We start from the raw sequence: 14,960 nt of genomic DNA, 5'->3' as shown, positions 1-14,960 counted from the left end.
TGCAAGTGTTCATGGTTGCTTGCATCTACTTTTTAAGCCAAATTTGTGCACCCCACTGTCACCTTGCTTCCATATAAAGTAAAAATAACATTTAGACCCATTTTGTGAAATGCAGCTTAAGATACCTGCTAATTGTGTTTCTCACCACTCCCTAACACCCCTGAGTGGAATATTGACCCTAAGATTAGACCAATACAAAATGCTAAAGTGAGTGCTAAGTTTTTTATATTTGTTTAACACACAGTATTTAATCTGCCTAATACCAAGTAAATAATGCGGCTGCCTCTTCCAAACACATTTTTCCATTTGCAATGTTTGCTCAATGCCCCCCAAAGCTGAGTAGCTACTTTACACTGCAGGCCTTTCTTTAGTGGAGTTTGATGTGCAGATGTTTGGCTGAGTTAGCAAATAAAAACAGCAGCGTATTAAATGGCTCTGGCGTGTCCTCTGGAGCATCTAAACATTTCTTTTTAGAAATCGTCTTTTGGAAGCAAGGGGGCAGAATGTTATTTATTTATTTATTTTTAAAATTTTACTCTCTCCAAATGTATTCTTTACAGAAAACAAGTTTTATAACGTGATGGGCAAACTTTCAGTTAAGGAAACCTACAACTTTTTAAAAAAATCATACAGCATATACAGTATCACCGAAACAGTGAAGATTTGTAATTATAATTCACACTAAAACCCCAACCCTCAACGGAGAGCTTCTTCTTCTTCATCTTCATCTTTTCCCACTTCAATGTGGGGTCGATAGATAGATAGACGTGAAAGACACTATACAATAGATAGATAGACAGACATGAAATGCACTATGTGATTGATAAATAGAAAGTAAAGGCAGTATATAATAGATAGATGAAAGGCACTATATAATACATAGACAAACATGAAAGGCACTATATAATACAGAGACATGAAAGGCACTATGTAATAGATGAAAGGCACTATATAAAAGATAGACAGATATGAAAGGCACTATGTGATTAATAAATAGAAAGGAAAGGCACTATGTACTAGATAGACATGAAAGGTACTATAAAATGAATAGATAGATGAAAGGCACTATATGATATGCAGACAGACACTTCAATGTTGGGTTGATAGATATAGATGTGAAAGACACTATATAATTGATAGACAGACATAAAAGGCACTATGTGATTAATAGATAGATAGAAAGTAAAGGCAGTATGTAATAGATAGATGAAAGGCACTATATAATACACAGACAAACATGAAAGGCACTATATAATAGATAGATGAAAGCCACTATAGAATACACAAACATGAAAAGCACTATGTAATAGATAGGTGAAAGGTACTATATAATAGACAGACAGACATGGAAAGGCACTATATATAGATAGATAAAAGGCACTATATAAAAGATAGACAGACATGAAAGGCACTATGTGATTAATAGATACAAAGGAAAGGCACTATAAAATAAATAGATGAAAGGCACTATATGATACACAGACAGACATGAGAGGCACTGTATATAGATAGACAGATAGAAAGGAAAGGCACTGTGACCTAGATATATAGACATGAAAGGCACTATATAATAGACAGACAAACATCAAAGTCACTATGTGATTAATGGATAGTTAAATAGAAAGGAAAGGCACTATGTAATAGATAGGTGAAAGGCATTATATAATAGACAGACAGACATGGAAAGGCACTATATATAGATAGATAAAAGGCACTATATAAAAGATAGACAGACATGAAAGGCACTATGTGATTAATATATAGAGAGGCACTATAAAATAAATAGATGAAAGGCACTATATGATACACAGACACATGAAAGGCACTGTATATAGATAGACAGACAGATAGATAGAAAGGAAAGGTACTGTGACCTAGATATATAGACATGAAAGGCACCATATAATAGACAGACAGACATCAAAGTCACTATGTGATTAATGGATAGTTAAATAGAAAAGAAAGGCACTATGTACTAGATAGACATGAAAGGCACTATATAATAGATAGATAGACAGAAAGTAAAGGCTGTATGTACTAGAGAGACAGATAGACTTGAAAGGCCCAATAAAATAGATGGATAGTTAGATGAAAGGCACTATATAATAGATAGACAGACATAAAAGGCACTATATAATAGATAGACAGACATAAAAGGCACTATATAATAGATAGATAGATAGATAGACAGACATGAAAGTAACTATAAGACAGATTAAAAGGAAGAGCATTATGTACTAGATAGATAGATAGATGAAAGGCACAGTATGAGTGATAAAGAGACAGAGAGAGATATGAAAGGCACTGCATACTAGTTAGGTAGATGTACTTTATTTGTCCCCGAGGGGAAATTGGAACTCTGTTGAAGCTCACAAAAGAGAAATGAACAAATAATATATAAATAATCAAACAAACAAGAACCCCCTTAACAAACATAAGAAATTCTAACTTGGATACTGGGGATATGCTCCCCTTGATAACAGGGCTATAGGTGGCAGTAAGATGGTCAGACCTGTTCAGATGTTCATTTGGCGGCGTTAACAAAGGAATAAATCCGGTCCAACGTCTTGTGTCTGAAAAAAGAACATATTGTTAGACATTGGTTCAGAATTGCTCATCGTTCTGCTGTATAGTTTAAAAATAAACCCCAAGAAGATAATGCAGTCAACTCCTAGGCAGTAACATGAACAAATTCACTCCATTTTTCTAAGTCTGGATCACGCTTCTTGGCTTTAAGTGTAATGTGCTTGCATCTCATTCATAACTCTTGAGATCTTGTTATATTCTGAAATTTCCTTTTTTTCCAGTGTTTGCTAACCTAAACTTTAAATTTAAACCTCTGGCAGTTTCCTGCTTACCTTTTCATCATTTTAGGCCATTTGTTGCATTTCAGCTGATTATATTTGAAGAAAAACGGATGTGTTGTAAGACTTTCGACTGGCAGTGTACGTCAGTCACTTGACATGTGAATATGTATCAGCAGATTCAAGCACAGCATACCATGTACAGTGTCAACATTTTATGGTGTGAAAGAGAGGAGGAGGATGGAGGGGAGAGTACAACAGGCAGAAAACATCACTGGTCGCCAGTTTGGGTGAAATGGCATGAGAGTGTACACAGGGTAGCGCATGACTCTTTTTCTCGTCCTGCTGTGGATGATACCCAGTGAGCATACAGCAAGCATGCATTTCACTCTTCTTCGTTTGCGTCATGCACAGCAGTGAGTTTCAGAGATCAGAGATCAGTACGGGGCCAGGCATCTTGCTCACTGTTGCTCATGCAGGGTTTGGCCACAGGCTCATTCCTCCACAGTTAGAATGCGCCACGGCGGTCACTGCTACATCGATCATTCCTATGACACAGACTTCTAGTTGGTGGGACAACTTTGAGAATGAAGTGGTGGTTGCTGAAGATAATTTTTGTTTGAAAGGGACATCACTGTTGTCTTTGAGGGAGGTGCTTCGCCAGCACATCGAAGGAAAGACAACGAGATCGCCTGTCAGTGTTGTCAAAAAAAAAAAAAGTTGCCCGCACATTCTACACTTTAGCAGACGAGGGGACATTACGCAAGATGGCAAACGCCTTTGCATCGCCAAGACACGTGGTTTCTAAAATAATAAGGCAAGTGTGTGAAGCAATTAAAGTCTTACTTGGGCCCTGTGTATTTACAGGATGAGACAAAAAGAAGTACCACATTTCAAACGTTTATTCTACAAAAAAGCCTCAAGATAAAATGAATTTCATTACGACACAAGAAAGGGTATACCAAATAGATTTTTTACACTGTGTTTTAAAATTGATGTCTTGGTACGGTGTTGGGCATCATTAGCGATACACTCTTCGGAATGATTTCTGAACGCTCGCATGACTCGTTCGGCCATTTTAAGGGGAATAGCGGCGATTCTGTGGCAAATAGTGTCCTTGAGGGCTTCAAGGTTTTGAGGTTGGTGTGTATACCTTCAACTTGAGACAAGAAGAAATTGCACGGAGCGAGATCAGGTGAACGTGAAGCCCTACCCAACATCGCCGACCGGAAACATCTGTTGACACCAGGCATCCACCATATCCATTTCTTCAGCATTTCAATGTAACGTTCGGAAGTGACGGTAACCGTTGCTTCTCCCTCCTCAATCGTATCAGCAATTGTGCCATTACATGTGCCAGGTAATACAAATTGTGACTTGTGGATTGTTATTTTTTATTTTTTTGATCCAATGTATAATTTCATTGTATTATGGGGTGTATTGATAAAGAGGGAGAAGAAGAGTCAGAGGGAGAACTTTGAGAACTGCCTGCAACTCCGCACCAGCAAAACCAAGGAGCTGCTCATGGATTTTCACAACACCAAAGAGCTTTTGTTACCGGAGTGGATGTAGAGGTGGTCCACTCCTACAAGTACTTTGGGGTCCACATCAGTGACAGGCTGGACTGCTCTTATAAGACAGAGGAGATGTAGAAGAATGGGCAGAAACTTCATTCTCCTAATGTGGGTATTGACATCCTTCACATCTTCTATAACTCTGTGATGGCCAGTGTGAAGTGCAGGGCTGGTAATGTCACTTACGGAGAGTCCCACTAAATCAACAAGCCAATGAAAAGGGCAGGCTCAGTTATGGGCCGCACTCTGGACCCCCCCTGGAGGTCGTAGAGGAGGAGAGAATGAAGAGAAAACGGAGTGTTATTATGAACAATGCTTCACATCCTCTCTCTGACATGCTAACACTGAGGACTTTCAGCCAATGAAACATTCAGCAGATGTGTGTCAAGAGACGTGACGGGAGGTCCTTTATACCAACAGCAGTACATTGGGACTGCCAAGTTTTTATTTTATTTTTTTCCCCTTTTAGTATTCTGGTGTGTGTTCCAACCGTAGCTTATGTTTCTTTCTGTCTATCTATGTATCATTTAGTGCCTTTCCTCTGTCTCTGTCTGTCTGTCTGTTCCTACAAACCTGACTAATCGGTGGTTAGATTTGAGTAGCAGTGCTGGCCTCGCTGATTGGTAATTCAATTATTTGACAAGTTCAGCATATCCCCCGTGAGCTCTATAATGTCTTAATAATGAACGTTGCTCTACTGCCATGTTATGCTCAGTGTATCAACTCTCTGCCAGGCCAGTGTGGTAATGACCACTGAGGTTTTTGTTTCCCTTCATTATTTGTTGTAAGTGTGAATGAACTGTTCCATTGTGCACATTTTGTGCCGACGGGATGAAATCAGCACAGGGCAGCGGTGCGCCTTTGCTGAACAATGACTGGCAGTGAGTAACGAGAGAAATTAAGAGAGCTGATGGCACATTTATTTGGAAAGTGGGCCTTGCTTCTTGTAATTTAGTACATTGCAGGGATAAACCAAGTGTTTATGAAGGTCTTAACAAATGTTTTGCTTTATAGGTATTTGGAGACCTTACTGCGGCAAGTTAGCAATGGACACATTGCGTATTTTCCAGCAATGAAGGCGTTTGTAAACCTGCCCACAGAAAACGAACTGACATTTAATGCTGAGGAATATTCTGATATATCAGGTGAGTATTCCAAACAGTGCTGGCTTACAAAATTTAAAGGGCCAAGAATTTCAATACTCCGAACAGATGGAGCCAGACATCAGTAGTATATTCAGTGCCGTGAAAACATATTTTCTGACTCCATTTTCACTTATTCATCGAACTTGTTTCTGATCTCCAAACAGATTTTGCATAATACAAATGACGACCCGAGTAAACACAATACATCATTTTTTAAATGATCATTTCACTTATTAAAGAAAAATGTTCAAAAATACAGATGGCACCCATGTGAAAAAGTAAATGCCCCCTTAGTCACTTACTGTAGTCAGTGTAGGAGCTGTAAATGAGACTTGGCACAAGCTTCTTAATTGCTGCCAGCCACATTGAATCTAAACATCACTTAAATAGAACCTGTTCAGCAATGTGAAGAAGTGGGCTAAAAGATGAAGCAGCACACCACGACCCGATCAAAAGAAATTACTGAAGAGGTGAGATACAAGACTTACTGAAATATCTCTCTCTCTCCATATATATATATATTCATGACATTCGTAGTCTGAATCACAATCTGATTCTATGGGTGGTTACCTACCAGGTAACGCTTGTGGTTGGTCTGCAAGTCGGCAAACATCGGCCACGGTGCCCTCTTCAGTTGCGAGAAGCAGATCATAGAATGTTGCATAGTTTTACTGTCAAAGGTTCAATCCCCGAGAGGGGGTGCAGTGAGTGTGTACGCCTGATGAGCCCAGAATTAGGGCGAAAGACGTGTCGCGTACTTGCATTATTTGACAGTAAAACTATGCTATATATATATATACGGTGTGTATAGGCGAGTACCCTCTTCTACGCGGTGGTGTGCTGGGGAGGCAGCATAAAGAAGAAGGACGTCTCACACCTGGACAAACTGGTGAGGAAGGCAGGCTCTATTGTAGGCACAGAGCTGGACAGTTTGACATCTGTGGCAGAGCGACGGGTGCTGAGCAGACTCCTGTCAATCATGGAGAATCCACTGCATCCACTAAACAGGATCATCTCCAGACAGAGGAGCAGCTTCAGCGACAGACTGCTGTCACCGTCCTGCTCCACTGACAGACTGAGGAGATCGTTCCTCCACCACACTATGAGACTCTTCAATTTCACCTGGGGGGGTAAACGTTAAAATTATATAAAGTTACTGTCTGTCTGTTATATCTGCATTGTTATCACTCTTTAATTTAATATTGTTCTTTATCAGTATGCTGCTGCTGGAGCATGGGAATTTCCCCTTGGGATTAATAAAGTATCTATCTATCTATCTATCTATCTATCTATCTATCTATCTATCTATCTATCTATCTATCTATCTATCTATCTATCTATCTATCTATCTATCTATCTATCTATCTATCTATCTATCTATCTATCTATCTATCTATCTATCTATCTATCTAAAAATGTATTGTTAGTTTAAGAATACCATGTTTGTCTATATTTGTGACTTAGATGAAAATCAAATTAAATTTTATGACAAATTAATGCAGAACACCGGGTCATTCCAGTGGCTTCACATACTTGTTCTTGTCACTGCATTTAATTCTAATTTGTTTACAGTATTGTTTTCTTCTCTCCTACAATCAGTTTATTGCTTTGCATATTTTTAGTCCAATAAATACACCACAAGGATCGCCTACCATTCACTCTTTAGGTGCGGAGATTAATTTCTAACATATGTATGAATGTATGTTTTCTGTTCCAGAGATGAGGGCCCTCTCAGAGCTGCTCGGCCCTTATGGCATGAAATTCCTGAGTGAAAGTCTGATGTGGCACATTTCTTCTCAGGTGGCAGAACTCAAGGTAACACAGAGACTCATTTAAATTGTTTTCGACGCATTAGTGCCATTTTATAAGATGGAAGTTCACAGAGGTGCAGCTAGTTAAGGCTGGATGCTTATTATTAATTTATAGCTTGTTAACACTGCCAGTTAGTTTTGGACGCTCGTTTTTAATTTATAACTTTGCATTGGCAGTAAAAGAGAAATGTGAAGCCAGCAATAAAATGATTTCTTGGAAGCTGTAACCAATAATTGTAATTTCAGTATTTGTAAATAAGGTTTTTCTGTATAGCCAACTGAAGTTATTATCTAAGCTGAGCATGAACATTAGAAATGCCATTTTGAAGAAAAAAATACACGAGACACATTTTTCCTCTGCTCCACAGTTTCAAATTACAAATTAAATAATTCAGACATTGTGATTAAAGTAACGCATTGCAGACTTTCATTTAAGGGGATTTACACACATTACTGTCACACAGCATTTTTACTACACAGTCCCCGCATTTCAGGGCACCATAATGTTTAGGTAACAGCAGTGGCAGGTCTCTTAAAGCCGTCATATTCAGCACTTTGTCACCTATCCCTTACATGCAATGACTATTTGACGTTTGTGATTCATAGACATCAGCAGGTGCTGAGGGTCTTATCTGGTGATGCTCTGCCAAGTCTCTAATGCAGCCATCTTCAGCTCCGTCTTATTTTGGAGGGCTTTCCCCTTAAGTTTTCTCTTCACCATATAGAAGGCCTGCTCAGTTGGATTTCAATCAGGACTGGCTTGGTCATTCGAGAAAATTCCATTGTTTTTCCTCCGATAAACTCTCTGTGTTGCCTCAACAGTGTGTTTGGCTCATTATCTTGTTGTAGGATGAAGCGCTGTCCAGGGAGTTTGGAGGCCTTTACTGGAACTTGAGCAGATCAGATGTTTACACACATCTCAGAATTCATTGTGTCATCATCAATGAAGAGAGGTGTGCCAGGACCTGTGGCTGCCATACATGCCCAAGCCATAACACCCCCAGCACCGCCATGCTTAACAGATGAGGTGGTCTGCTTTGGATCTCAGGCAGTTCCTTGTCGTCTCCACACTCTGCTCTTGCCATCACATGGAGGTTCATCTTTGTCTCATCTGTCCGCAAAACCATTTCCCAGAATTCTGCAGGCTCTTTTAAACTGTGGCAGTGTGACCTCCATATTTCTCTTCATGGAGTCTTCTGCTGATAGTCGATAGTCGTCTCTCACATGACCACATCGGCCCATTTCTGATCTGTCACACAGGCATTTATGAAGCAATAAAACCCAGCTGATAAATCACAAACACCTGTGACGCCAAACATTATGGTGCCCTGAAATGGGGGGACCATGTAGAGAAAGTATCAAGTCAAGTTGGGGAGCATGCGCTGGTACAGCGCATTGCCGAACCCACTGTATGATGAAACAACTTAGGATCCCGGTTGGCAACCCCCCAGGCAGACACGCGGTCCAGTCCCACCCTCCGGAAATGAACCTCAATCTGCCGCAGCCAGGTGATACGTGGGCGACCCCTTGGCCTGGTCCACCCACTCGGGTCCCCAACAATGAGGATCTTACGAGCTGGATCACACTCGGGGAAACCCCACATGTTCGTAGAGACACAGTACCAAAGGAGTCCAGTCTTCGTCTCAGGTCACTGGATAGTGTCCATGTCTCACAACCATATAGCAAGACAGGAAGCACCAGGACTCTAAAGACTTGGACCTTTGTCCTTTTGCATAGGTATCGGGAGCGCCACACGCCCCTTTCCAGCAACCTCATGTCCCCTCATGCTCTCCCAATCCGTCTACCGACTTCATAGGAAGAGTCACCAGAAACATGAATGTGACTGCCAAGATAAGTATACCTCTCAATGACGAGGTGGACACTCTCTCCGCAGACACACACTGCTGATGGCCATGCCCAAGAGGTCATTAAAGGCCAGGATGTTGGTTTTTATCATTAACTCACAAGCCCAGACCCTCAGACTCCTCACTCAGTCTCTCGAGCGACCCGATCAGAGCCTCTGTTGACTCAGCGAAGATCACAGCATCATCAGCAAACTCAAGTATTGCGGTGTGACCAAAATATGTGCAAATCCTCTTAGATGAAAGTCTGCACTGTGAACTTTAACTGCGATGTCTGAAGTGTTTGATTTGTAATTTTGAACTATGGAGTGGAAGGAGAAGTCAAGGACAGAAGTGTCTTTGTCCCAAACATTATGGGAGGCAGTATATCTTGGTGGGATTTCAGGGCAATGCAGAAGATGAATTCATTATTTATTATGTCTAATTAGTCATTGAATAATTAAGACAGGCTTGTATTTGTCAATGAGAATTGTTCATTTTTTATGTTTAGAGAAAACATTCTGAAAGGCTCCCCATTGGTACAGAACCTCTGAATGCTTTTCCACTTTAGAGTGTTCTCATTTTCTTATGCTACAGCCAAAACATCTTTTTCCGGCTTTTTGGAACATGTTGTATTCATACATGTGGCCACAATTCTTACATATCATAAAGTCCTTTGGCATTTCCATGCGTGACATAAACTTTTCAAATCTTTTCAGAAACTTGTGGTGGATAACGTCGAAGTGCTTACGCAAATGAGGACCAGCTTTGACAAGCCGGACCAGATGGCGGCCCTCTTCAAGAAACTAACATGTGGGTATTGTGAGGCAGGCCGATTGCTAACACGCACAATAAAATATCCTCTTTGGACTTGGCAAGTTGTGTTTAATGGAAAGCACATTTTACCAATTATGTTAGAGCACGCTATTATTTAAGACAATTTATTTTTCACTCCTTTAACGGCTGTATTTCTTCTAACCTGCTTAATCCAGTTTATTTTACTTCTTCTTTTTTCACTCTTCAATGTGATAACATTTTTAAGAGTGAAACGTGTTAATGTGATAATCAGTTTTAACTACTATTTAAGTATTGTTTTCTGGTGAACACATTATTTGGAATTTAACTTGCTCATAAAGTCACTTCCTGCTACTGTCTCTTTCAGTCCTTGAGGCCATGCAGTTTTACGTTCTTCTCTTATTCTTTCATTTCGATCTTGATGACAAATGTGTGCTTCTTGAATGCTATTCTGAATCTTAATGCTGACAAATGCAATGTCCCCGTCACCCAGATGTTGCTCGGAACAGCAACTGCATGTTCTTTAGATAGTGGAACTTATCACTTCGAAAATCACTTAACTCTTTTAGGGCGGATGTCGACTTTTGTCAGCAGGAGGGGTTGAGATCAGTAAGAAACTGCAAACGGTGACAAAGCCCGCCATTACGTTTTAGTTCAACTCTCTTTGCTAGAAAGAAAGTTAGCTTCGTTGGTTTGGCCGAGATTCCCATGGAGCAGTGAAGAGCAAACAATGAGAAAAATGGCATCGACAGCTGATTTGAGATCGAAGTGAATGCACAAAGCAAACTACTCCGTGGACGATGTTTTGTATATTATTGCTGAATTGGACTCTGACCTGTCGGACTCGGATTCTGATGCAAGTGGTCTGGAGATTGAGAACGAAAACAAAAGTGAGGTACTGGCATCAGCTGACCAATCTCCAGCTAATCGTGGTGCTGAACACGTTTGTGTAGATGAAGACGGCCACTCATAAAGACACGAGTTTACAAACCAGATTGTGTTGCACTGTGACCGTGACTCACGCCCCCCCCCCCCCCGTCACGTGAAGACAGCCTGCCACTCATTCCTGCCAGCCATCATGCCACCCGTGAGCATGTCAAGTCACAAGAGACTGTGAACTGGCGGCCGCAGCACGCAGCAACTAATACTTCAGGTAGACTTACAGTATGTGTGAGACCTTTGCTTTGGGTGCTTTTCAGAAAACTGCATGTTTTGGAAAAAATATTCAGCCCTCAAAGAGTTAAAGAAGATGCTGTCTGTGAATGTTCCTGTGCTGCCTACATTTTGTCCAAATATTTTTTTTTTTTTGCCTCAGGAAGAGGATTTTGGCTTTGTCCACACAGCAGCAGTAATAAAATCCTCTGATCTTTTGTTCAGACCTGACATTTGTTCATTCTTGGTTCGCACTCTCGTATTTGAATAAAATATGCGTCTGTACAAAGGAGCAAATGTTTATGCTTGCATTTTCATGGAACTGATCAGATCTGTGTCTTTTCACGGCCTGATGTGGAATACGTTTATAAATGGAACTGCAACCTAGACGTACAACATTATGTCTGACTTGGTGATCGGTGGGGCAGAGGCCAAGCCTCAAGGGGTTTGTCTTTTCCTTGGCACAGTAGGTACCGTTGAAACCCTTTCCAGCCATGACAGCTGATATTTCCTTCAGTGCCCTTTTATGAATGTAACCTTCCACTAGTGTTTCTAACCCAGAGACCTGTTCTGAAATGAAACACATCCACACTGACTCTGTCGTTATTCCACTTGTCAATGCCTTTGTCCCTTCTTTCCTTTCACTTTTCAATGCCGTATTTGTCAAATGTGTCATAGCCTTGGGGCGGGTGATTTCCTTTGCTTCAACTATTCACTCTGAGCCCCTCACACAGGTAGCAAATTCTGATAAATTCTGTGGCGGAGTGGTGGCTCTGAGGCTAGGGATCTGCACTGGCAATCGGAAGGTTGCCAGTTCAAATCCCGTAAATGCCAATAGGGACTCTGCTCTGTTGGGCCCTTGAGCAAAGCCCTTAACCTGCAATTGCTGAGTGCTTTGAGTAGTGAGAAAAGTGCAATATAAATGCAAAGAATTATTATTAAATTATTATATTAGATTTGAATTGTGATGATCCACAGTCAGATCTCTTCAGTTCAGTGCAGTGGCTTTCTGAAGTGGTGTGTCGTTGTACAGACTTAGACAAATTTGTTGGTGCCCTTCCACGATAAAAGAAGAACACACAATTGGCTTTGAAATAACTTGAGTCTGACGGAAGTCATTAGCACCCATCGTCGTTTTTTATTCCATATTTACAGTGGTAGTGCTGCTGCTTTGCAGTAAGGAGACTGTGGAAGATTGTGGGTTCGATTCCCGGTTCCTCCCTGTGTGGATAGCGTTTTGAGTACTGAGAAAAGTGCTATATAAATGTAATGAATTATTATTATTACTAGCGACATGGTGCGCACTACGCTGCACGTTGGATGACCACAGTTGAAGGACTCCCTGTTTAAATGCGACTGCCAGTCGTGAACTGGGTCCTTCATCGCACCGCATTTGATTTTTGCATGGGAAACAAAATTTCAAAACAAAACCCATGATTCACGAAGTGTGGGACGCAGACCAATCAGAAGGGGTTTCAGTTGCCTTTCGTTGTGCGGCAGAGACGTGTCGTTGAGCGAATCTGTGTGAATGCTGACTGTCCGTTTCTTGCGAGCGACTGGCACGCCTTTGCCTCTTTGCTTCGTGATGATGCTGTAATGTGTCCTCTCTCGCAGCAGCAGGTTCAGTTGCCTTTCGTTTCGGCATTGTTCCGTAAGGTCTCCTCCGTACAAGTGCACATGGGTATCTGAATACGGAAAGGCATAGTGGGCCGGAAGGGAGAAAATAGAAAATCGCAGCTTGAAACACAAGAATTGGTGACCAGGGGAACCATCCGACTCAGACGCGGGGCTCGAAATACTCACATGCACAAAGGGGAAAGAACGGAGCGGGGTAAGCAGGAATTCTGAGAGGGGAAGGACTGGGGCTTTTCTACGGGGGCGGCTATACAGCCAAAAGGAACCCAGACCCGGACACGGACGCCGCGCTGGGCTTTTATTATATAGATTATTTAACAAAAATCAGACTTGGCTTTGGAGGTTTAATTCAACCCGTGGACAAAATGATGCGACCTTTAGAGCAGTGATTCTTAACCTTTTTTTGAATTACGTACCACTTTAAGAATCTGATGAAAGCTATGGACCCCCTTCCCCAGAAATATTCACATAAACACAACTTTGCATGCAATGAATATAATGTACTTTATTTATTGAGATTTGATTGTCTCATATGTGTATGACACACACAAAGTATTATTAAACTTTAAAGTAAACAATGTAAAAAAACACTCCTTTTTTTATGCAAAAAGTAATGACCACTCTTTATAATTATGAAATAACAACAACAACATTTATTTCTAGAGCACATTTTCATACAAATGGTGTAGCTCAAAGTGTTTTACCAGATGAAGAAAGAAAAAAATATAAAAATTTGGCAATACTAATTAACAAAGAATAAAGTAAGGTCCTATGACCAGGGAGGACAGACAAACAAACAAAAGAAAACTCCAGAAGGCTGGAGAAAAAAAAAACAAAATCTGCAGGGGTACCAGGCCAAAAGACCACTCCGCCTCTACTGGGTATTCTACCTAACATCAATGATCTCAATCAGTCCTCATGGCTTTCAGGCTTCACATGGAAGAATCAGATGATGATGATGATGGTCATGTGGATCTCTGGTCTTCAATTGTGCATGGTGCTTTGATCAGGTGGTAGGTGCGCAGATCGCCAACATAGAAACACGGGAAAAGAACAGCAGAGATAGTAGAAGTTAGTGCCAGATTTTGGAGCCATTAAAAGAAAAAAAGATAATTGAATACATATACAGAATATCAGGGTTGCACTAAAATGAAGCTACAGTAATGGGCGATTGGCAGTTTTTAAAGTGCTCCACTGTATTAGCCTGGCGAATTTCTATCAGTTAACTCTTATTCCAGATTTGAAGTGCATAACAGCAGAAGGCCGCCTCACCACTTCTTTTAAGTTTAGCTCTTGGAATTCTAAGCAGACATTCATTTGAAGATCGAAGGGTATGATTTGGGGTGTAAGATGAGGGGCATTCTGAAATATAGGATGGAGCGAGATTATTTAACGCTTTGTAAACCATAAGCAGAATTTTAAAGTCAATTCTAAAAGACACGGGTAACCAATGCAGTGACATCAAAACTGAAGAGATGTGCTCGGATTCTGTTAAGATTCTGACAGCTGCATTCTGCACTCGCTGCAGTCTATTGATGTACTGTATGTTTTGGGTGGTCCTGAGAGGAGTGGGTTACAGTAATCTAGCCGACTATAAACAAAAGCGTGAGCTCATTTTTTAGCATTTTGCATAGTTATAAGGGGTCTAATTTTTTCTATATTAAGTGAAAAAATGCTGTCTTAGTATCTGATTTAATATGTAATTTACAATTTAGGTCCAAGTCAATAATTACCCCTAAATTCTTTACCTCTCTCTTGACTTTTAAGCCTAATGGATCAAGTTCATTTCTAATACCCTCATTATATCCATTTTTACCAATCACTGAGATTTCTGTTTTCTCCTTATTTAGTTTGAGAAAATTACTACTCATCCATTCAGAAACACATGTAAGACATTGGAGGTCAGTGAATCAAGAGAGTCGGGGTAATCAGGCGCTATTGATATATACAGTTGTGTGTCATCAGCATAGCTGTGGTAGCTCACGTTATGCCTTGAGATAATTGGACCTCATGGAAGCATGGAGATCAAAAAGAGCAGCAGACCGAGGAGAGACCCTTGTGGACCACCATGTAGAATATCAGGTGTCTTCGAAGTACAATCACCACAACTAACAAAGAATTTTGTACCTGTCAAGTAAGACTCAAACCAATTTAAGACCCTGCCAGAGAGGCCCACCCACTGATTTATAAGAATATTGTGATC

At 40.7% G+C, this 14,960-nt stretch overlaps 1 protein-coding gene across 1 annotated transcript in view; it reads left to right on the top strand.

Annotated features, from left to right (window-relative positions):
* nckap1 (NCK-associated protein 1) overlaps nt 1-14,960 on the top strand; it is a 272,226-nt gene that overhangs the window by 224,635 nt on the left and 32,631 nt on the right. The window contains 3 exon segments of the mRNA XM_051930467.1: nt 5,393-5,523; nt 7,241-7,338; nt 9,895-9,988. Of these exon segments, the coding sequence (XP_051786427.1) occupies nt 5,393-5,523; nt 7,241-7,338; nt 9,895-9,988 (323 nt within the window).

This window comes from Erpetoichthys calabaricus, chromosome 8 (genome assembly GCF_900747795.2).
Source record: "Erpetoichthys calabaricus chromosome 8, fErpCal1.3, whole genome shotgun sequence".
In the NCBI taxonomy this organism is placed as follows: domain Eukaryota; kingdom Metazoa; phylum Chordata; class Cladistia; order Polypteriformes; family Polypteridae; genus Erpetoichthys; species Erpetoichthys calabaricus.
The sequence above is the reverse complement of the archived record's forward strand: the minus strand, read 5'-3'. Positions and strand labels throughout refer to the sequence as shown.